We start from the raw sequence: 23,383 nt of genomic DNA on the forward strand, positions 1-23,383 counted from the left end.
TATGTGAGTTAGGTGCTAGCATCAATTTAATGCATTTTTCATTGTATGATAAATTGGGTTAAAAGAGCTTAAACCTTCTCATATACCACTTAAATTGGCGGATAGGACTGCTAGATTCCCTAAGGGCATAGTAGATGACATGTTGTCGTGTTTCAGTTTTAACGTTAGCACCGTGGAGAGGAGAGGGAGTATGTATGGTAGGATGACTGGTGGACGAGTTTCAGTGGTGGTGTAGGTTGGTAGCAGGGAAGGAGATAGAAGGGGTTGTTTGTCTCGGTGAGAAACAAAAATGGTAGAGGTAGGTTGACAGCTGGAGGGACTTGGAAGGAATTTTCTGAAAAGGCAGCACAGTTCAAATGGGTTTTACGCCCAAACTTTCAATTCTCTTTTATATATAGTGTTTGATATAATCTACCCAACCACTACTTTACTCGCTATCCGCTACTCAAACCATTTAACATACAAAACACCCCTAGTTTTATCTACAAGTGGTTTGACTTGATCTAAACATTACTCGCTACCTCCGAACAAAGATCTACAGGCTAACCCACAAGTCAAATACATACCACAAACCTCGGTTCCAAACCCGGCTCAAATCGTCCCTTACAAAGTTAGCCTGGGATGACCAAATCCTGTTCAAACTCACAAGAACAAACCAGTGTGGATAATAGACCAGAATTATCTAGTGTTCACTTGATTTTAGTCAAGCGGTATGCACTCTGCTAATGTCAAACAAACAAGGTAAGAGGCCAAAGACCGAGGACACTGGAGAGAAACAAATGATGAAGAAAGATAAAACACTAATGCCTGAACGAAAATCAAAGTAGCAGAAATCATATATCATAGCTTTTTACAAATAAAAACACGAGCAAATGTTACTAAGCTAGAATTCGACAAAGGTCTTACACAGTTTTGATCTAAAACAAAATTTATCCCCAACACAAGAACTGCTTTCACGCACAGGGAAGTTACACCGAAAGGATTACTCGTCTTCCTGGCTACGCAAGCGAGCAAGTTTGTTAATGACGACCACATCTAGCTGGGCTGCACGCTCAACAATATCCTTCCTTTTCTTGGTGGAGATATTGTGGGCTATTTCGGCGCAGTATGTCCTAAAAGTTTGGAAAGAAAGTTGGATATTAGCCAGAAAACACACTCAATAAATAATTACACAGTGAAAGGGATTAAGAGGAAGAAAGTTGAAGGGGGGAAATCTATTTGTTACCGATTATGCATCATAAGAAGTTCCAGATCGCTGACATTGTGGACGACGAACTTCTTGAAGCCATTGGGAAGAAAGTGCCTAGTCTTTTTGTCAGAACCATAACCAATGTTGGGCATCAAAGTAACTCCCTTAAACTTTCTCCTCACTCGTGAATCAATACCCTTTGGCCTACGCCAGTTAGTCTGCAGGGGACAACCATTCAGATTAACAGACAAATTACAAATTTGAGAGAAGCACTTCTTAATCAAATAGGACAGCAGATTATTATTCTTTGGAAATTTATTGTCTCTTAACACACGCTCCTCTCATAGGATAGAGGGGGAGACGAAGACATTTGACTGGAAACAACCACATAATAATACAGGGAAAGGGAACGGGAGAAACAATGCCTCTAAAATGACACAAGCATGGGGATTGAACTCTATAAGCCCAACTGAGCCCAATGCCTCTAGGAGATTGAACTCTATAAGCCCAACTTATAGACCGCTCAGGTTTTAAATAACACATAAAAATGCATCAGAATCACCCATAGTATCTTAATTCTAAACATAAAGTAAACACAAATCAATTTTACACAACCCTTCTGGGCAAGACATAGAAAGACCAGTTCTCATAGGGGTATTTTTTAGAACATAACATTTATAAACCAACCCTTCTGGGCAAGACATAGAAAGACCAGTTCTCATAGGGGTATTTTTTAGAACATAACATTTATCCAAAGGCTAGCCCCAACAGTTGTGAAGCTAGCATTTGCAGAAAACTTACAACCCTGGCAGCATGAATATCATATCAAAGACATGTGCCCACAAGGCCACAACTAATCATGACAACCCACAAACTTAATATCTCAACTCTGGATAGCGAGGAGCCCAGTGATTAATGCATAGCTCAGATTGTACATTAGATTACTAGTTTTACAAACTTGTATAATGCACCTAAAACTAACACATTCTAGCTGAAATTACACCCACGTGGAATACATATAGGTCAAGGCGTCAAGCAGATAACACATGGTAAAACAAATCTACTAGAAAAGGCTAAAGCGCTGAACTATGACACTCTACATCAGAATTAGTTTTAAGCTTGGTAACAACTGCTAACCGGGTAGTTTTATGACGCTCTGTTCAGAAAAACTAACACGAAGTATAAAACAATTACACAGCTGAATTTTTGTTATAAATATACAAATGAAAATTAAGACCCAGTAACCAACAAACTTTTATTGAAAAAAATCAACTTTAAATAGTGAAGTACTTCCAAATCACACTAAGACAGGTAAGTGAGTGCATACTTTACCCGATAAACAAGAACCAACATATACACCAACATACTGCTTATGTATATATTCACCCATGCATTCTCTGACCATGAGATCAACTTCTCTTATAATGAAAATATGATTTCGTACAAAAATTAATAAACGAGATTCTGCATAAAAGCGTTATATTCATCACGAATCCATGATAGAGGGAGGACAGCAGGTTTAAAACCAAATATGAAATGAATCCACAGGGTTCCCAAGTTCAAGGAGACTATATTATCAATTCATAATAGAGGGATTTTAATCAAACGTATAAATACAAAACGCAGATTTGACCACGTTATCAATACCCTTGACAAAAATCTCAATAAAATACACTAATTTACCCGAAAAACATCAGACACCGCCATTCATCATGTCAAAAACACTTCGCCTCTATATCCAACTATTTTCATAAACTAGATCACCAATACACTCATTTACGCCAAAAAAACACATTCCGTAATTTACTTAGCTTACATTTATGCAACCAGCTCATGTAAACTTCATGTCAACAATAATACCAAACACTGTAGAAATTAAACCATTATCACTGCAATTCACGACTACTAGCAATGAAATCCAACAAAAATTTACTTTTCTTCCAAATTTTTAAACATTTGAGCAATCAAAAAAGCTAAATTTAAGATGAAAAAGTTGCAGAAATGAAGGATGTGAAAGTATATACCTTGACACACATCCGTCTGTCATGTTGCGGGCGCTTGAACTGCTTCACCCGCTTCTTAATGATCTTCTTGTCTAATTTTGGAACCGCCATTGCTGATTTCTTCAAAGTTTCAAAAATACGAAACAATTGATCAAATGAAGTTCAAAAGTAATGGAAAATGAACTTGACTAGTTGAATTGTGTGACTAAAACATTAGTGTTTTTATAGTATCAAATAGCTATGACCTTGATAATACCTAATAATATTTGACAAGCTCCTGAGAAGTGAGCATAGTTAATCAGGCTTGTCATCAAAATATGATTTTCAGGTTTAGTTTGGTTAGAGGTTATGGATGTGGACTATTCATTTAGGTACTTATTAGGGTTTGTTACTGAAAACACCTTACTTATAACTGTAGGGTGTGGTGTGCTGCTTTTCTTTCTTTTCCTATCTTAGTTTTTGCTGTGAGGTCGGTTGGCTGTTGTATATACACTATAACAAGTTTGGGTTGCACCAGTTATCCTCATTTTTTCGTATTTGTATTATTGCAGGGATTGCAAACCCCAAGACCGTGTCTGTTCAAGCAGGAGGCAAAGACTCAGTAGTGCTTACTACGACAAAGACCAGGAAGCAGAACAAGCCTACAAGTATGCAACACAAGTCTGCGATGAAGAAAGATTTCAGTAGGATGGTCAAGGCTGTTGAGAACCAGGTAGATTATTATATGCTAATGCTTGGAACTTGCTACTATATTTCTCTTTTAACTTGGGTTTCAGGAACAATCAATGATAATGTATATAGCTTTTTGGTGAATGGGACTACTATTTATTTAATGCTAGTATGTTTGTGTGTGTATTGTGTAGTTCTTTTCATAGCGTCTTGTGTTCGTTTTTAGAGAGTTTATATAGCATGTAGCGTTTTTCAGTAACTGTGTTAGTTGTTTGGATCCTTGAATCCTAGTTCATAATAAGTGTATGCTATCGAATCTGGATGTCATTTAGAGTTCGTTATAAATAATTTGTTATGGTGAGTTTATGTTCCTCCAACTGAGTGTTCTTTGATGCATACACCAAGACGTCATAGGAAGACTTACACGACTTACACCTATATTTCTTTGTTTAATGGAATGATGGTAGATGATGCAATAAAGGCTATTCTGAAGTAAGTTGAAGAATGATGACCTTGTCTTCCTTGGATCCTAATAATTTATGTCACTCTGGAGTTGATGAATGTTACCAGGGAGATTGGGCTGATGTACATTGTTACATAGTTAGGCTACATATGCGTGCTTTATTCAATTTATTCAATAACAATGTGAATATTCAAGTAAATATTCAATTTAACATTTGGTTGGATCATGTCACGCTACAGTTATTATTCTTTTAAATTGTCGAATGATTCAAATCACTAGATTTTCCGGTAAAACAAAACTTCAATTAAACCACACAGAAAAAAATCTTAAACCAAATCATACAGATTTACAAGAACGCATGCATCAGATCAAATCATATGAAAAGGTCAAAATCTTAAAAAATCCAACGCAAATCAGCTTGTCATTTGATTCAGAAACAATTTCTTATTCATATGCAACGAAAACACAGGAAACAATAAAATACTTCCATAAAAAAATGAACCTAATGAACAAATCAGCACATATTTCTATCAAAAAGAAAATAAATCAGATCAAATGAAAAAAGCAGCAAAATCAAATACGATCATTCAACATACATCAAATCACAATCCAGAATTTCAGTCTAGAACTAACAGTCGAATCAAAAATATGATAATCGCAAATGGAAAACAATCATTTAAAAAACAAAAAAGACGAAGAGAGAGAGAATGGACCTTCAGAGTTCCGAGAGCTTTCCAAGAACCCTAGCCGCAGTTGAAGAGAAATAAAATGTGGAGGAAATGCAGCTGAAGCTAGGGTTTTGAAGGGGGGGGTGACGTTATTAGTGTAGGTCGTAGGATAATCAATGGTGAATGTGAAAATGACCAAATTGCCGATTTTCTGATTGTGCTTATCCATATGGACCGGGCCGCTGTCCGGGTGTACCAAATCAAAAGATTGGATGGATGTAAGTCATACTAGAACCCGTATTGGGTTGGGTTGGGTTGGGTTGGGTTGGATTGAAATTAGGCCGACATATTTACTTAAAATGGTTGAGATTAACAACCCAACTCGACTATAAACGAGTTGAGCAAAGTTGACCCGTCAATTTTTTTTATCCTCAAGTGTAAATTGACTTGACTACATAATTGCGGGTTGATTTTTTTGAGGCAAATCTCATAAGAAAAACCAATACTCCAATATGCATTTGACATGAATCAAAACGTCAAATAATTATTCAATGTTGAAGAAAAAAATGAAAAATAAATAACATTCTACAGATCTATATTACATATAAAATACTTGTTTGAACTTAAACGGGTTAGACGAGTTGTTTTCGGGTTGAAAAATTCAACCTGATCCAACCCATTTGGGTTGGGTTGTGTTTAATTTAACGGGTTAAAAATCTTGACCCGACCCTTTATTAGTGTGTTGGGCTCGGGGTGGATTGGTGGGTTAGGTCAGTTTTTGCCAGCTTTAAGCTATACTGTTAGCATATGGCAATTTAGTGAGTATGCTATACGAGTCCAACTCGATTCAAATTCAATATAGTGAAAATATGATTTGAACCCTGTAGGAGGTAAAATTTTCCTAAAATCCTACAAATCCGATCTGGATTAGATACTATTGTCACCTCAAGAAATAAAAATATTAAAAGTATATAGGTAAAGCTCTTGTTTTTATGAAGTGCTAAAATAAGTTGAATCCTACTCAATCCGACACGACCTTGGCCCATGTAATCCAGCATAAATTTACAAAGGTTTTTTTCTCTCTTACCCTGCAATTGCATAGACACGTCCCTTGTGTTGAAAAAGTTATGCGAGTGGGTAATATCAAAGGAGTCGTCAATGAGTTTTCAAGTAAATGGATTGAAAACGTTGTTAAAGCTCATAAAACTTTTATGTGGATTTTGAAAAGAATCAAAAGGGACACATCCACATAAATATTCCAATCAGACTCCAAAAGAATTTGACTTCAATTACGGTCATAAACAAGAGCGATAGGGGGAAAATATTGTATTATATTCTCCCACTTTCGGCCTCTACTCCAATTCGTATAATACTTGGGAAATGCAACAAGAGGATTTACAAACATTTATTTAACCTTAAGCAATTAAACAACTTGATTGGTTTAATTAATCACATAATCTAGACTATAACTAATGTTATCACTTCATTTAAGCTATCAAAATTACAAAGAGTCCTACAGTTTAATTGCCAATAAATTATGTTATCCATATATATATATATATATATATATATATATATATATATATATATATATATATATATATATATATATATATATATATATATAATATATAATGGTTTGCATAAGTTATGCTACGTGTCATCTCTTTTATATTATTTTATTTTGTTGTTAACTTACCATTTATATTCATCCTTTTCACTTCTCCTTCTAAATTAGATATTCATTTTATTTCAAAATTAAATTTATTTGTTTCAGATTCAAAATTTAATTTCATTATACTCCAAATGCTTCACACTTTATTATTTCAAAATTTGTATATCCTTCTTTATATTACATAAACGACGTAACGCGATTTTTAAGTTAACAAATCCGTGCATCGAATGGGGCAAAAACTAGTATTATTAAATCTCCAAGCCAATTCATGTCATCTCGCCACGTGTCACGATAATTTGGCAAGTGACATGGTGTCATGATGTCATCACTACTACAAAAAGGGCATAGAGTACTGTTGAAAACTTGAAATACACTTTATAGGACGCCTTATAGGCGTTCGCCAACTCAGCGCGCTACAAAGTTTATAAAACGGGTAAAAGGAGTGTTTTATATACCTAGTTATAAAGTACAGTGATACTCCATAAGCGTCCTCTATTCCCTTCCTAAAATCAGAAAATGAAGAAGGAATATAGAACGGTTAACGTACATTACCGTCTACTATACTCTATAATAAAACGCACCTTCCGTTCATAACCGTCCTCTATTCTTCTTGTTAAATATTGAGATACATAACATTTTCTGTACATAGGCGTACTATATACTTCATGTGTTAATATTAAGATATAAAGTTGTTTCCATAAAAAACTGTTCTATATTCTACCTCTTTTTATTTTTAATATTAATTAAAAATAGCAGCACACGCATCCCTAAAATAGGATATTACGATTCTAGTATGTAACCCAAATCTAAATAGATAAAATAAAAATGATATCCACACGATCTTCCCAAAATTCTTTTTATTCAATAAAAAAAATATTGTTCATACAATAACAACATCCTATTATTCATTGATAAAATATAAATGATCTACACAAGGTACGGCAAAAACAAGATCCAATATCACTAAAAAAAAATAAAAAATATTCAAAGACCTAGCTTCGGCAGCAACTGGGGATGGTGTAGCAGCAAGAGCAGCTTCTGCAGCAACAACAACTTCTGCAGCAATAGCAGAAACCAGACTTGGAAGTTCGTCAGCAGGACTGAACTGAGCTCACACTAGATCATCTTCATCGTTATTTGATTGGTGATATTCTATAACGTATGAGATCCACCTCTCCCTTAACTCGTCAATTGTAGTTTGAGAATACGTGGGAGGTTTGTTAAAATACTACAAGAAATAAATCATCTGGAAGAATCGTGGTTATCCAAACTATGTTCTAGAAAAAGTCTCATCAGTCATCGCATAATTCATGGATGTTTTGGCATGCTTACAATTTGGCAAACTGGCAATGACAAGTGAAAATATCTGATTTACACGAAGTAGCAGAGGATAAAGCAGCGGCAAAAGGTTCCCATCACTATAAAGAAAGTATTCAGTACAACAGTTGCATCATTGAAAAGAAATCTACACGCACAGTCATAGTTAACCCAAATTAAATTTGGAAAGAGTGGTTCGCTTAAAAGAATGGCCGGTACTCATGTATGTTAACAATAGTACTAATGGTCGTGGGGGGGAATTGTGTACTTACAACGTTACAAGTTACAATATCTATGAGAAGCAAGTGAGTGTGTCCATTGAGTGGCAATGGAAATGGATGCTTTGCCATACCAAAAACAGAACAGAAGTAAGAAAAAAAAAGGTCCCCTTCCCTAAATAAAACATTTGGTACAAGACTAGCATCACCCAAATACAACATTTCGAAGCAAATGCAACGACCTAACGCAACGGTTAAGACTAATGCAACAGACATTTGCAACGGTTAGGCCTAATGCAACGGTTTATTGCAACGGTTAAGCCTAATGCAACGGTTTATTGCAACGGTTAAGCCTAATGCAACGGTTTATTGCAACGGTTAAGCCTAATGCGACGGTTTATTGCAAGGTTAAGCCTAATGCAACGGTTTATTGCTACGGTTTTCTCTATTGCAACGGTTCTTTGCAACTTTTAAGGAAAACGGTTGTATTAGACTTCCAAATACCCAAATGCAACATACTTCTAAGCTATTACAATGGCCTTATTAAACGGTTGCATTTGGTGCGGCATTGTTAATTATTCATTAGGGCATTACATACACAAGCGCACACTACTTTCGGGATCTTTTACCAAAATGGCTACTTTTATAATTTTATTTACCAAAATGGCTATTTTTTAATTTTATTTCCCAAACTAGCTACTATTTACCAAAATGGCTACTTTTACAATTTTATTTACCTAAATGGCTATTTTTGAATTCTATTTCTCAAATTAGCTACAATTTATTTATCAAAATGACTATTTTGACTTTGATGCAAAAAAAAAATTTGGTTTGATTTTATTTATTTATTTAACAAGTGAACCGGGTTTTGGAGTTTTTTTTAATGTTTTTTTATACTTTTCACTAAAAAGCAAGTAAAATTATTTTCTTTCTTTTATGTTTTAGATGAATCATTCCCTTATTTTCCTAATCCTACGAGATGTCAAGAGTTTGGGCAAATATAATACTCTTCCACCTAACTCTTTATTTTACCTTTCCTATATATTCGAGCTGATTTGAAGACAAAAATTTCAGAACATTGAATATATAATTGAGTCTCAGATATATATGCATGAAAAATAATCTTTAAAGGTTCAAAAAGAAAGAAAATTACATACTTGTCAATTTTCCTCTTGGAATCTTCAATCAGAAAATATTAGCGTTTATGAATATCGATAGACAATTGGAGAAATTGGAAAACGCCGGACTCCAATGACGTTTATAGTTTACTTAGGTATTAGAAAAATAAAAAGAACCCAAAAGATATACATATAGAAATAAGTCCCTAAAAAAACCACATTGGTTCCCTATTAAAAAAAAAAAAACTCAAACCAAACCCGTTCACTATTTAAAAAAACTCAAACTAGATAAAAAAAAAACCTCAAACCAAACCGGTTCAATATAAATAAATAAATGAAAACTCAAACCGGTTCACTAATAAATAAATTAATAAATAACTCAAACTGGTTCACTCAAAAAAATCTGAAGTTGGTTGATTGATTTTTCTTCAAAGTCAAAACAATACCTAGTTTGAGAAATATAATTTAAAAATAGCTATTTTGGTAAATAAAATTATAAAGTAGACAATTTGATAAATAAAATGGTAAAACTAGCCAATTTGGTAAAATGTCCCTACTTTCGCTCCCATTTTTTACCCTAATTTGAAACCCCCCTCTAAGAATTCCGCCCAAAATCCAAACAAAACCCTTATTCATTTCCACTGTTCAACCTTTTTAGATATGTAATATGTTCTTCATTTTCTCTCTCTTCCTCTTACCCTTGCCCCTCCTCACTACAACTTTACCCAGATTTTCCCTAAAAAACCCTTAACTCACACCTTTTAAACATCACCCATGATACCATTTTCCCTAATTACTTGTTCTTTATAAATTGAAATGGTCGCCATTTTACCAATTTGTATCCGTACGCCCGTAATCGCATTTCGTTGTTAAAAATTTTGGTCGGAGCAAAAGGACACAATTCAAAAGAGTTTTCCGAACTCTCAGTAAGATCTAGCTTCATTTGGCCTTCGATTCGTTAATGTTAATTGATTTTTATCGTACTTTTCAATTATTTTTCAGAACATAATTCTTCTTAGCTTCACTCACTTTCGATTTTCCTTTGTTTTATTTACATTACCCGGATCTAGATTTCATATTTCCTTTGAATTTTGTGAAGAATTAATGCTCAAGGTAGTACTTCTCTTATCTATCAAATGCTTGGAATGAAGTTTCTTACAAGTTTGATTAGGAGTCTTTTGTGTATTACATGCAAGTGGTTGAACTTTTTTGTATTATGTATAAATGGAAAACGTACTAAAATCAAATTAGTTTGTATGATTTGATTGTAGTATTAATATTATGGCACATAAAAGCTTGATTGACTTGCAGATTTAATTGGAGTCGATTTACTCATGGATTGAATATGCGCTTTCTTTTATGTTTTACTTGAAAATCCATAATTATTTTATATATTTATACTTGAGAATGATTAACAGATAGCTTATACTACTAGATTAACATATCTTACACTTATAAATTTCAGAGACAACATAATTGCATATTTTCTGATTTTCTCTATATGCTTTTATTTTTAAACTTTCTTGCTTACTTTTAGTGTAGCTTTATTTCTTTTGTATCTTGTCACAATATAAAAGCTCAAAAATTGAAAGGATTCTTAGAAAGAGATCATAATATTTACAATTAGGAATTGTTAGTAGTTCCTAGAGCTTCACCCACATGTCAAGAGACTCAAGAAGTGGAGCAACGCCGTAAATGTTGAACACTTAAAATCTTTTGACTGATTCAATGTTGTCATAGAAACAAATTATACATTTTTTATGTCTTCTTCATATGAAGCTATGTATAGACTTGGACTAGAAATGCAAGTCTCATCGCAGTATGTGTTGAGATACTTAAGTATTTGCCTATCAAAATTCTCTATCTTAGCAAAGCATTAGTAAAGAGTGTATGGAACAACAATAGTTAGTATAATACTGCGTATGTAACGACAACAGTCCAGGTGAACCAAAAAGATAAAACATTACGCCACCAACAACACTTGCACATAGCCTTTTGCTATTTCTGCTTAGTTTTTTTCTCGGTCTTCTCTATATCCCATCAAGTCCTTACATAGCTTGATAAGAACCTGCAAGTCTATTCTCTTTTTTCCAATGTAATGGGTGATTCCTGTTGGTGTATATATTACACTTGATGTGGTCTAGTTACAATTCCCTTAGACCCTTACCCTATTTACCTAGTGAAATTGGTTATCTACAAACATTAAGGCTTGTTATTTTAATCTTTCATTCCTAGTTGCTTTGGTAAGAGGTGAGGTCCTTCTCTTCTTGAGATTATGATAAATTGATAATACCATCCAAAAGAGTAATATCTTATATTGTAGTTTATCTTAGTTTATTCTATTTACATACTTTTTATTCAGTTCCTTTATCATATATTTCTTTTTTACTTCAGATTTATAACTCTCAAAGGAACTATACAATATTCTATCACAATTTAGGTTGGCTTCTAGCAACCGAACCCTGAATTAAGCTCTAGGATTTTTTTTGTCTTATTGTTTGTAATTGTATTTTGATTCCCCTTATTGATATCAGGATATGAAGAGTACATATTTTAGTTGCACCAGATCAAAATGACTATAATTAGTTTTTCAATCTCTTGCGGCGGAAAGATAAGGACTTTTGTTTTTCATTCCGTTGTCTGTTTTGATAGCAGTGATGAAATATATTTTCCATGAGTTATGATTGCTTAATGACGATTGGCTTACCTTGTCATTAGTTATATTCTATAGTTTTTTTTGACACCTAATATGTTTACCGTTCTTGATTGCAGATCAGGAAACATCATGCTGATGAAGATCTGAAAGTGTTTCATACAGATAAAAAGAAAAAGGTATTATTCTGATCCCCTTTAGATATTTGATATATATGGTTTATTTCTTTGTGGGCTCTCATCGCTACAAGTTACTTTATACATTTTGGTGTTGTGTAGGATCTGATAGCAAGAATCTAACCTACTGCATTTTGGTGTTATGTAGCCATTTATCGCAATGTCACTAATAATATATCACGAAGGTATTTTTAGTGCATAGAAGCAAGGGTCAATGAAAACAAAGTTTTTAGTTTCATGAAATAGATCTTTAATTGATGCTTTATGATGCATGCTAAGCTAATTAAGGAGCAAAATCGACCAGTCATCTTAATTTATTATCCCAATTAGGTCACTTCTGAATGGAGGCATGGAGCTGTAACATCTCGTATGGATCCCATTGTTGTAAATGTTCCCCTCAATCTCTAATAATATTAAACATATATTAGTATTGTCCACACATTGTATAAGTGTTGTTAATGTTCTTGGATCCATTCACTTCGAAACACATGTTTGTTATCATTTTTGTCTCTTGGAGATGGGAGTAGTTTCTATTGCCTATATGTTCTAAACATTTGAATCTACAGGTTTAAGAAGACTGGATTGGACAAGGAGGAATCATATTTGTTGGTGGCGAATCTCACATGTGTAATTAGTTAGCTTTTTTGATACATATTTTTTCAACTGCGCTCAAGTTCTCAACTAATATTGAATGTGATATGCTATTCTCTTTTAAACTACTTATATAAGTACTACCAAAGTACTTCATTTGTAAATTGCTGAACGATGGAATTATTTGAATGTATGTAAATATTTTTGGAGCTTTTTAATGAAACTGAATGTTCATATTCATTAATTTACAATAAGTTTCTTATTATAATAAGAATTACTTTTTGAAAATGCAGGGTTCAGCCCTAATAATTGTATATAGGCGTTGCATTCGACTTACACAGTCATTAGAAGTCTAATACAACGGTTGCTAGTAAATAACACGATCGTTGCATTAGGTCTAAATAGATGTTGCATTAAATCTATTGCAACGGTTAGTGGTTATTGCAAAGGTCGTTGCTTTTGGTCTTTAAACCGTTGTAATAGAATCTATGGCAACGGTTATTTAGTAGGGTGGACGACCGTTGCATTAGGTAAAAACAACCGTTGCATTATAGCTAAAGCAACGCCAGCAACAGCAACGGTTCAATAACCGTTGCAATAGGCATATAGCAACGGTTTTTGGCCCTTTTACAACGGTTATTTGGCGTTGCATTTGATCGTTTATGTAGTAGTGACATATACAGGGAGCATGGCTAACATTCAATGTCAAATTATTGCAACAGGACAAGAGAATAATACCTTGGGGCAAAAAGTACTACATGATGCAATGAAGCTCGGTTTTGTTAAGAAAATCTTAGAATTTGTTCTCATATTAAACCCTGGAATGTTGGACTTGACTTGAAAATAACTAGACATCATATTTTTCACATTTTCTTGAACTGGTTCTGTAATTGCTTCAACTTCGGTCTACAACCAAGAAAGCACACAATCAGGCATAAATAAGTTTCATACTCCGTATAACAAAATAAAGGCTTATTTAAACACCGTCAAATTATCTTCAACTCAGTACCACACAATAGGATATTACATTATATGGTGTCTAAAATCACTGTGTAGAATCAAATATCAGCCGTCACATTAGAGCATAAGCTATTATTACTAATTTGTTGTCCATTAGTCCGGCCATATTTTGATAATTGAAGTTCACATGCAAGACAATTTTTCTCTCATATTACAGTAATATACAAATGTTTACTGTGTTCCATTTCTACACAACTAGATTAGATCCCGTGCACGTACGGATTTTGATTTTTTTTTTTCACAAAATATTTAACTGAATATCTCTCAAACTATTGTATAGTTATAACATTTTTAACATACTCGTTTAAATTTATTCATCTAATATGCATATTTAAAATGCTAATATGAAAATTTGACCAAAATATTGAGTGATATATTTTCCATTATTAATATAGCGATTTGACTAAAATATTACCAATTTAGAATACTTATTATTACGTCGTATCTATTATTTCCATAATTTATAAACTAAAATTTGTTTCCATACATAAATATTTTATATAAAAAAAGGTAAAGAATAAAAATAAATAAAACATATACACTTTTTTGGGAAAGTGATTTTTAGCGGGAACAATCACACCAAGAAGTGACACGTGTCATTTATGATGTCTCTTTTAGTATATAGTAATAGATATAGTAAATTATTAATTCATAAAACATGTCTCAAGTGTGACCTAGAAAAATAGTTAAAAATCGCATATGAAAATAAAACTATTCGTTCGTTCTGTGACAAGTGACAACTACAACATTTCTATGACATCGATAAGGTGCCACTTTTGTAACTCCACAATCATAGCAGCAAGCCATCAATCTGGAGAACATAGCAAAGGGAATTCGTTTTTATTTATTTCAAGTCAAAATCCTAGTACAAAATCATTTTGTTCTTGTTTATAGATGTCACTTTTGGCACTATATTTAGCATGATCACATTTTAAGTGATAACCCAGTCGTGGATAGTTTTTTTCAAACCACAAAAGGAGATTACATAAGCACATGTCATATCCGTTGGATTTATTGTAACAATGTATAGCTTTGGGGTGTTGTTAGGTTGCATCCAGTCCATTGAGATTTGGTAGATTCAGAATGGACTTAAAGGAGGTTGATTATCAAGAGACAAAACCTGAGGTGACGAGTTAAGCATCTCAGAGAAAAAGAGAAGTACTCAGAAACAGGCAAAAGCAAAACTCAAGCCAGGACATCATGAAATTTAAGAAATACTGTCATTGGTCCAAGTTTGCATTTAATGTATTTAATGCTAAATCTAATAAATGTGGTTCAGTATTAATTAAGCATTTTAATTATTTAATGAGATCAAGTGATCTGAATGTCTAACTAGAGGCAACTTCAATTCAAGTGGAATTAATATTATTAATGCCACAACTTTCTCTTGACGGAACTCGTAGGGTCACACAATAGTACGTGAACATATCAAGTATTTAGGTGAATATTACATTTAGTAAATATTTTGATGGATATTAAAAAATCATGGATGTTGGTTTCAGTGGAAAAAACAAGCCATCAAAAGCCAAACAAAGAATATTTTCCGGAAATGAAGAAATTACCGGAAACGGAAATATGGTTCATAACGGAAATATAAATATTATTGAAGTCGAAGATATTGCCGGAAACAGAAGTATGGTTCGTATCGGAAATAGAAATTTTGGTGGAATCGAAAATTTTACCGGAAACGGAAATATTATCGGGATTAGAAATATAGTCGGAATCGGAAATATTATCGAAAACGTAAATATTGTTCGAATTTGAAATAAATTCCGGAATCGGAGAAACAAACCGGAAGCTCGACGAGCAACAGGTCAGCGCATGGGTCAGCCCATTGCTCGACGAGCCAGCCCAACACACATCGCAACACGCCGGGCAGCAAGGCCCAATGCACAACGATGCACGCCAGGCCGCACGGCCTAAGCACAACGGAACACGCCAGCCCAACTCCCAATGCGCGCGCGCCTATATCTGGCCAGCGTTGCTGGGCCAGCGCGCACAAACAAGCCTTAAGGGTTTTCTTGTGCACCAAGGTGGCCGACCAACCTTAGGATTTCGGTGGTTCCTAAAATTGCCTAAAGTTATTCTATGGTTTGGTTTCTAGGGTTTTTCCTATTTCCTATAAATATATTGCCTAGGGTCTTGAATTATAAAACATCAATACATACACTTTTCCTAGCACCTAAAAGTGAGATCCTGAAATCATAAATCTTAGTTTACATCCTAGTTGGTATGATCTAAGGCGGATCCGAACATAATGTGGACTTTCTTCAGAGGGATGGCGTTTGGCATTCTAACTTGTTCTTGTTCGGTTTGGGAGCATCTAGGAAAGACACACGTCACAAAATATTTATACTAAATTATGCTAATTGAGTAAGTGCAATTAATTTGGATTATGGCATTTATGGTTTATTATGCATGACATTGGATTGTTCATAATCTAACCCGAAGAACTTATATTAACATGAAATTAGTAGTTTAGTACATCAAAATATCGGATCAAAGTATCACATACCAAAAACAAAAGGGGTAGATGGAGCATATAAATAACAATAGGGTATATTATACAACAAAAGACACCCTTTATAACTACTAGTCAATTCATTCCCAGCCAGCTTAAAGAGAACATTAGTTCGAACGAGAACCCATGTGCTCCAAGTCAATAGCATAAGCAATTCTTGCGCAATCTGGGACCTTGAAATGCTGTTTGTGCCGAACTTCCATAGAAAGAGCATGCCCTGCCAGCTGATGTGCTACCAAGTTACACTCCCTATGAATATGCAAGAAGACCACAATCCAATTTGTGTTGTTAACCAAAAAGGCTATATCATCGATAGATGTAGCAAGCTCATGATGTGGGTTACTATCGGCATTGTCCAACATAATCATCGGGGATTTGACATCAGTTTCGACCTCAAGGAAAGGAATGCTTAAGTTCTTAGCAATAAAATGCCTTCTCTTAGACAGTGGCGGTGCCAGGAAATCTGTGTTAAGGGTTCGAAAAATTAAAACATACGGAGTAAGTCATAGTTTCAGTGCAAAATGTACATTAGCAGATTTTACTAATTTTTTGTGTGCAAATAACAGGTTTTATACGTACCGTAGTACGTAAGATAAATAATATTTTATTAGAAAAAATTTCAAAGAAAACGAATAAAACAAAATCAATTTTATTTTCTAAAGCATTTGATAATTTTCAAAATTTTAAAGAAGTTTAGTAAAAGAATGTATAAAAATATGTATTGGTAAAAGTTTAAAACTATTGCTGAAGATGTGAGAAACAAAGTATTACTCCACCAAAACAAGAAAGGAAGAAAAATAAATCAAATGCCTAAAAATTCAACTCGCTGGGCTCGAACCCGCGCTCATACTCTGCGTCTTGGCTGCTCAAACCAATGCTCCAGATTTAATCCTCTGTCCATAATTAGCGCTAAAACGTACATATTGAATTTCTTTGTTCAGAAACTAGCTAATTTTTTTTTTCCAGTATGGGTTCAGTTGAACCCACTGAACCATACTGGAGCCGCCACTGCTCTTAGGGCAAAGAGCTCAGCTGTCAGAAGAGAAACAACATTATATTTACTAGATCGAGTAGCTTACGTACCATTCTCTAGTTTCCTTCCAGATAACTCCTCCTCCATCAGCATGGGTTAGGATTTTCCAAGCCCCTTCAACGTTAAGTTTCATAAATCCTGGTTTAGAAGCCTTCCAACGAGATATGAGGGAATCACAATGACCTTCTTTCCCTTGTCTCTACCCCGGAACACCAAATTTGTAATTGTAATAAAAGCGTTAAAAATAGAGTGGGAGTCAAAATCTTTGAAGTGAAAATCACTCCATTTTCGTATTTTCAGAGGTGCCAAAGACCCAAAATTAAACTTGTTGTCCATTTAAACTCTCTTGATAGGTAAAAAAACTAATTTGGCCAATATGAAATAGAAAATTGATGAAAATCAAAGTCCCGAAGTAAATGAATAAGGGATTCCTCCCGTCTTCCACATCTAACACAAATAGGACGTACAGAAGAGAGGAATAAAACCAACAAGTTTAGAAGCAACTGGAAGAATGAAATGAACATAGTTTCACATAAACATTTTACTCCCTCCGTCCCAAATTAGTTGTTACACTTATCTTTGCACAAAGTTTTAGGTGATAAGTGGTTGTGTGGTTATCAATTGTTATTTTATTGAAAAAGTAGATGTGATATGAGTTAATGGAGTATTTTTTTAATTGAATGGGAGAGGGTGTGGGGACAAAAAAAAATTATTGGGAAGAGATAGACAATATAATAATTGTGGGGTCATTCCTAATTTAGAAATGTAACAACTAATCTGGGACAGACGAAAAAGGAAAGTGTAACAACTAATCTGGGATGGAGGGAGTATATTTTTAAGAAACTTTCAGTTTCTAAAGAAATTTCCATGAAAAGGAACTATGAAGATCTATAAGATCTTGTTCACATAAGCATGGTAGGAAAATTTGATTGAAAAACACTTTTGGGGTGTAAAGTTCATAAGACGTGATCTTTCAAGGTTTCTGATGGACTAAAAGAGAAGGAGGAGATTGGGGTAGCAAGATGAGCACTTTTGGGGTGTAAAGTCCATACGACGTGATCTTTCAAGGCTTCTGATGGACTAAAAGAGAAGGAGGAGATTGGGGTAGCAAGATGAGGAACTAGATATGTGGGAAGGAGATGTAAAACATCATCCAGAAACCAAATATCTTTCTTTATAATATGACTCATACTTCAATGGGCTTTGGAGCATCACAGTCTATTAACAAAATGTCGGTTTAGGCCCAATCCAATGATAATACCAAAGTGACGCAAATTTTTGGCTATATCCGGGTACAGCCAAAGCTGGCTGTACCCCCATCCAAAACGATGTCGTTTTGTGTTGTTTAAAATGAACATTAATATACTGGTACAAAAATGAACATTTAATATTTCGAAAATGAACATTTATTTATTTATTTGGAATGAACATTTACTATTTTGGAAATGAACATTTATTTATTTATTTGGAGATAAACTACAAAAATGAACATTTACTATTTCGGAAATGAACATTTATTTATTTATTTGGAATGAACATTTACTAATTTGGAAATGAACATTTATTTATTTATTTGGAAATAAACTACAAAAATGAACATTTACTATTTCGGAAATGAACATTTACTATTTCGGAATTGAACATTTATTTATTTATTTGGAATGAACATTTACTATTTTGAAAATGAACATTTATTTATTTATTTGGAAATAAACTACAAAAATGAACATTTACTATTTCGGAAATGAACATTTACTATTTCGGAATTGAACATTTATTTATTTATTTGGAATGAACATTTACTATTTTGAAAATGAACATTTATTTATTTATTTGGAAATAAACAATATAGGCGCTTGTAAAAACATAAAAGACCAATGAAGTGAAAAATTTCATTATGAACATTAACCATATATTTATTGTGAACAAACAAATAAACAAGAAAGAACAAATAATTCAACAAAAAAGAACAAACAATATAAAAAAGAACATAAAGTTCCAGAAAAAAGAACAAACAATACAACAATTATGAACAATTTTATGATGAATTTTAAAGCCAACATAAAAGAACAAACAATACAACAATAAGTTTGATGAATGAATTTAAAAAACAACAAGAAAGAACAAACAGTACAACAAGAAAGAACAAACAATACAAGAAGAAAGAGTAAAAGATTAATGAAGAGTTTAATTATGAACATTAACGTACCATATGATTATTATAAACAAACAAATAAACAAGAAAGAACAAACAATATAAAAAAGAACATAAAATTCAAAGAACAAACAATACAAAAAGAAAGAATAAAAGATTAATGAAGAGTTTAATTATGAACATTAACCATATGATTATTATAAACAAACAAATAAACAAGAAAGAACAAACAATATAAAAAAGAACATAAAATTCCAGAAGAAAGAACAAAATATACAACAATTATGAAAATTTGATGATGAATTTTAAAAACAACATGAAAGAACAAACAATACAACAAGAAAGAACAAACAGTACAATAAGAATGAACAAACAGTACAATAAAAAAGAACAAACAGTCGACAAGAATGAACAAACAATATGAGCGTGTCGTTTTTGGGGGGTACAGCCAGAGCTGGCTGTCCCCGGGTACAGCAGTTAGCGATTGCCAAAGTGAGGTGTCTCTTCCGTGTTCAGTCCTAACAATTAAACATTTTGTTAACAAATAACGTCCTTTAAAAATATCCTCGCAAACAGGGGATTGAGATGGGTTACGAAAACACTCCATGAAATTAGACTTGCTGAAATAGTTGTCCTTATGAAATCAACATGCCAATATGCCATGCACTCATGTTTTTTTTTTTTTTTACGGGGTCATGCACTCATGTTAGTAGTAGACTAGTAGTCCTAATTTTCTTAGAAATGGGCCAACTTTCAATCCACCCGAAACTTTTAATTAATTGGTTCTACACTTCTACCCGAGTCCATTTCATAAAACAACATGACCTAATTATGTGCACACATGAACCAGATTAGAAAAATGCGGGCAATTATGCATTCATAGTCACCACACACTTTCTCCATACTATATAAAGCGTCTTCCTCCCCTTATAAACCCTAGTTTATCTGCTACATTTTCTCCCCATTCTCTCTCTCTCCTCATTTCATTGCGGCTAGGGTTGTTGCTGAAGCTCTCTGAAGGTCCACTCTTTCTCCTTTATTTCTATTGCGATTATTCTAAAACGGGTGTTGTTTATTTGATGTTCTGCACAATTGTTAATGTTTTTGAATCAATTGTTCGTCAATTAAACTTAGATTATTCATTGTTGATCTATTGTTTTATCGTTTGATTTGATTGATTATGTTCCTGTATGAAATGTTGTACTCATTTGCGATCAACTGATGATATTTTGGTGTGTAATTTATCGTTTTTGCTGTTTCTGATGAATCTGAATGAAGTTCAACTGAGTTGAGTTTCTATAATTCTGTATCGGATTGAAGTTTTGATTACACATTATTGTATCGGATTGAAGTTTTGGTCTCTCTGCTGAGCCTGATTTATGTTATTTGCTATAAAATTTTAGTTTTTGTGTAGTTTGTGAATTTGTTGCCTCGATTTGCATAAAATACTACTAAAATAAAGTTCAATTTACGATCCTTGTATTTTTTGTGGAGAAGTTTGTTGATTTCTTCCTGATGTTCGAGTTACAATGTTATTCATGATTTGTATGATTTATCATATTATCTTATCACGGAACGATTTCATGCATACTAAATGTGTATAATTATTGGGGATAAAATTAATCTAAACCTTTACCTGTGTAGAAGTGCTGTTTGAAATGAAATACTTGTAAAAATTATCACGTGACATCAATGATTCAGTGGTTCGAGATGAACTCCTATGGATTCTTCTGGCTTTTGGTGCTTTTTTAGCGATAATTTTAAACATAAATTGGTCAGGATAGCTCAGTTGGTAGAGCGGAGGATAATTAGTCCTTAGTCACCAGTTCAATTCTGGTTCCTGGCATATAAATGTTCATCCTTTATATAAGGAGGTTATTCAACATTTTTACCGCAATGATTTTTGAGATTGGTTGAAATTATAACATTAGGTTTGGTTAAGAATATGTGTTGGAGTTTGTCCACCTAGATCAGTTAGAGATGATCTCTTTTTAAGTCCTTCAATACAATTTTACATGTTTAAACAAGCTATGTTCTCTTATTTAGTCTTTAAATACAATTTTATGTTACAACATCCTTGTCCACTGCTTTTTTTTGGTGCTGAGATATTCTCTACTTGCAGTTTTATTTGAGATATCACTATGGGTAAGGAAAAGATTCATATCAGTTTGGTGGTCATTGGCCATGTCGACTCAGGAAAGTCGACCACCACTGGTCACTTGATCTACAAGCTTGGAGGTATTGACAAGCGTGTGATCGAGAGATTCGAGAAGGAAGCAGCTGAGATGAACAAAAGGTCCTTCAAGTATGCATGGGTTCTTGACAAACTAAAGGCTGAGCGTGAACGTGGTATTACCATTGATATCGCCTTGTGGAAGTTTGAGACCAACAAGTACTACTGCACTGTTATTGATGCCCCAGGACACAGAGATTTTATCAAGAATATGATTACTGGTACCTCTCAGGCTGATTGTGCTATCCTCATTATTGATTCCACCACTGGAGGTTTTGAGGCTGGTATCTCCAAGGATGGTCAGACCCGTGAGCATGCTCTTCTTGCCTTCACCCTTGGTGTCAAGCAAATGATCTGTTGTTGTAACAAGGTATAAAATGAAACTGTTTTCACTTTTCAGTAATTTAAGTCATTGGTTGGAGAGGTTGTTGAGTTTCTACTGTTTAGGTTATTCTGATATCTCCTTGTTTATTGTAACAGATGGATGCCACCACTCCCAAGTACTCCAAGGGAAGGTACGAAGAAATTGTCAAGGAAGTCTCCTCATACCTGAAGAAGGTTGGTTACAACCCAGACAAAATCGCCTTCGTTCCCATTTCTGGGTTTGAGGGTGACAACATGATTGAGAGGTCAACCAACCTTGACTGGTACAAGGGACCAACCCTTCTTGAGGCTCTTGACTTGATCAACGAGCCAAAGAGGCCGTCAGACAAGCCCCTTCGTCTTCCACTTCAGGATGTCTACAAGATTGGAGGTATTGGAACGGTGCCAGTGGGACGTGTTGAAACTGGTGTGTTGAAGCCCGGTATGCTTGTTACCTTCGGTCCTACTGGATTGACCACTGAAGTTAAGTCAGTTGAGATGCACCACGAGTCCCTTCCAGAGGCTCTTCCTGGTGACAATGTTGGTTTCAATGTCAAGAATGTTGCAGTCAAGGATATCAAGCGTGGATACGTTGCATCTGACTCAAAGAACGACCCTGCTAAGGAGGCAGCCAACTTCATTGCTCAGGTCATCATCATGAACCACCCTGGTCAGATTGGAAACGGATACGCCCCAGTGTTGGACTGTCACACCTCTCACATTGCTGTCAAGTTTGCTGAGCTTGTGACCAAGATTGACAGGCGTTCCGGTAAGGAGCTTGAGAAGGAGCCTAAGTTCTTGAAGAATGGTGATGCTGGTATGGTAAAGATGATTCCCACCAAGCCAATGGTGGTGGAGACATTCTCACAGTACCCACCCCTTGGTCGTTTTGCTGTCCGGGACATGAGACAGACAGTTGCTGTTGGTGTTATCAAGAGTGTTGAGAAGAAGGACCCAACTGGTGCCAAGGTCACCAAGGCTGCCCTCAAGAAGAAATAAGCTGTTTGAGAGCAGTTTGTGGCTCTATTGCAATTTGTTGTGATACTAATTTTGAATTTTGAATTTTGAAGGATGTCGATGAGAAAATTTATTAGACCAATATTAAGACTTGAATTTTGACAATTGTGACATTTGAGGTTATTTGGTTGTATCGTTTTAGTACAACTCATCACAGTTTGATGCTAGTTCTTTGGATTTGGATTTGGATTATGCGTCTGATAGTCAGTTACATTGTTCCCCCCTCCCCACCTTCAAATATTTATGCGTTTATAAAGTTTTGAAATTGATTCTCGGTTAGCAGCTTGCAAGTTTTTATTGA

General features: G+C 34.3%; 3 protein-coding genes, 1 long non-coding RNA gene and 1 other non-coding gene across 6 annotated transcripts; 3 read left to right on the forward strand and 2 right to left on the reverse strand.

The window, feature by feature from the left end:
• Window positions 1-780: 780 nt before the first annotated feature.
• Window positions 781-5,229, reverse strand: LOC110803207 (60S ribosomal protein L32-1-like). Of its 2 annotated transcripts, none has more exons than XM_022008699.2 (4): window positions 5,038-5,229; window positions 3,214-3,305; window positions 1,226-1,407; window positions 781-1,112 (listed from the first exon to the last, which is right to left on the reverse strand). In XM_022008699.2, exons 1-4 carry the CDS (start codon window positions 5,219-5,221, stop codon window positions 983-985), a joined length of 588 nt encoding a protein of 195 aa, XP_021864391.2. In that variant the 5' UTR covers window positions 5,222-5,229; the 3' UTR covers window positions 781-982. The 2 variants fall into 2 exon arrangements, with proteins under 2 accessions (XP_021864391.2, XP_021864390.1); XM_022008698.2 differs by having other exon boundaries at window positions 3,214-3,312; window positions 5,038-5,184.
• Window positions 5,230-9,906: 4,677 nt separating this feature from the next.
• Window positions 9,907-12,980, forward strand: LOC130470729 (uncharacterized). The gene is made up of 3 exons (XR_008931449.1): window positions 9,907-10,246; window positions 12,093-12,152; window positions 12,716-12,980. It is a non-coding gene; the product is annotated as an uncharacterized lncRNA (long non-coding RNA).
• A 3,209-nt stretch (window positions 12,981-16,189) lies between these two features.
• LOC130470724 (uncharacterized) lies at window positions 16,190-18,423 on the reverse strand. Its single transcript, XM_056841247.1, has 2 exons — window positions 17,365-18,423; window positions 16,190-16,744 (listed from the first exon to the last, which is right to left on the reverse strand). The coding sequence occupies exons 1-2, from the start codon at window positions 17,405-17,407 to the stop codon at window positions 16,389-16,391; spliced, it is 399 nt and encodes a 132-aa protein (XP_056697225.1). The 5' UTR covers window positions 17,408-18,423; the 3' UTR covers window positions 16,190-16,388.
• Window positions 18,424-20,313: 1,890 nt separating this feature from the next.
• LOC110803203 (elongation factor 1-alpha) lies at window positions 20,314-23,274 on the forward strand. Its single transcript, XM_022008693.2, has 3 exons — window positions 20,314-20,489; window positions 21,592-22,072; window positions 22,183-23,274. The coding sequence occupies exons 2-3, from the start codon at window positions 21,611-21,613 to the stop codon at window positions 23,062-23,064; spliced, it is 1,344 nt and encodes a 447-aa protein (XP_021864385.1). The 5' UTR covers window positions 20,314-20,489; window positions 21,592-21,610; the 3' UTR covers window positions 23,065-23,274.
• TRNAN-AUU (transfer RNA asparagine (anticodon AUU)) lies at window positions 21,244-21,315 on the forward strand. Its single transcript has one exon. It is a non-coding gene; the product is annotated as a tRNA-Asn (tRNA).
• Window positions 23,275-23,383: the final 109 nt, after the last annotated feature.

This window comes from Spinacia oleracea, chromosome 1 (genome assembly GCF_020520425.1).
Source record: "Spinacia oleracea cultivar Varoflay chromosome 1, BTI_SOV_V1, whole genome shotgun sequence".
NCBI lineage: Eukaryota > Viridiplantae > Streptophyta > Magnoliopsida > Caryophyllales > Amaranthaceae > Spinacia > Spinacia oleracea.

Bases quoted from the DNA above. Each gene is read 5' to 3' on its own strand.
- LOC110803203 (XM_022008693.2), top strand. From the start codon at position 21,611: ATGGGTAAGGAAAAGATTCATATCAGTTTGGTGGTCATTGGCCATGTC. The intron at 22,073-22,182 runs GTATAAAATGAA...TTATTGTAACAG, and splicing joins TGATCTGTTGTTGTAACAAG to ATGGATGCCACCACTCCCAA.
- LOC110803207 (XM_022008699.2), bottom strand. From the start codon at position 5,221: ATGGATAAGCACAATCAGAAAATCGGCAATTTGGTCATTTTCACATTC. The intron at 3,306-5,037 runs GTCCATTCTCTC...TGAAGAAATCAG, and splicing joins AAGCTCTCGGAACTCTGAAG to CAATGGCGGTTCCAAAATTA. The intron at 1,113-1,225 runs GTAACAAATAGA...CCAAACTTTTAG, and splicing joins CTTCTTATGATGCATAATCG to GACATACTGCGCCGAAATAG.
- LOC130470724 (XM_056841247.1), bottom strand. From the start codon at position 17,407: ATGCTGATGGAGGAGGAGTTATCTGGAAGGAAACTAGAGAATG. The intron at 16,745-17,364 runs GTACGTAAGCTA...CCCTTAACACAG, and splicing joins TGGAAGGAAACTAGAGAATG to ATTTCCTGGCACCGCCACTG.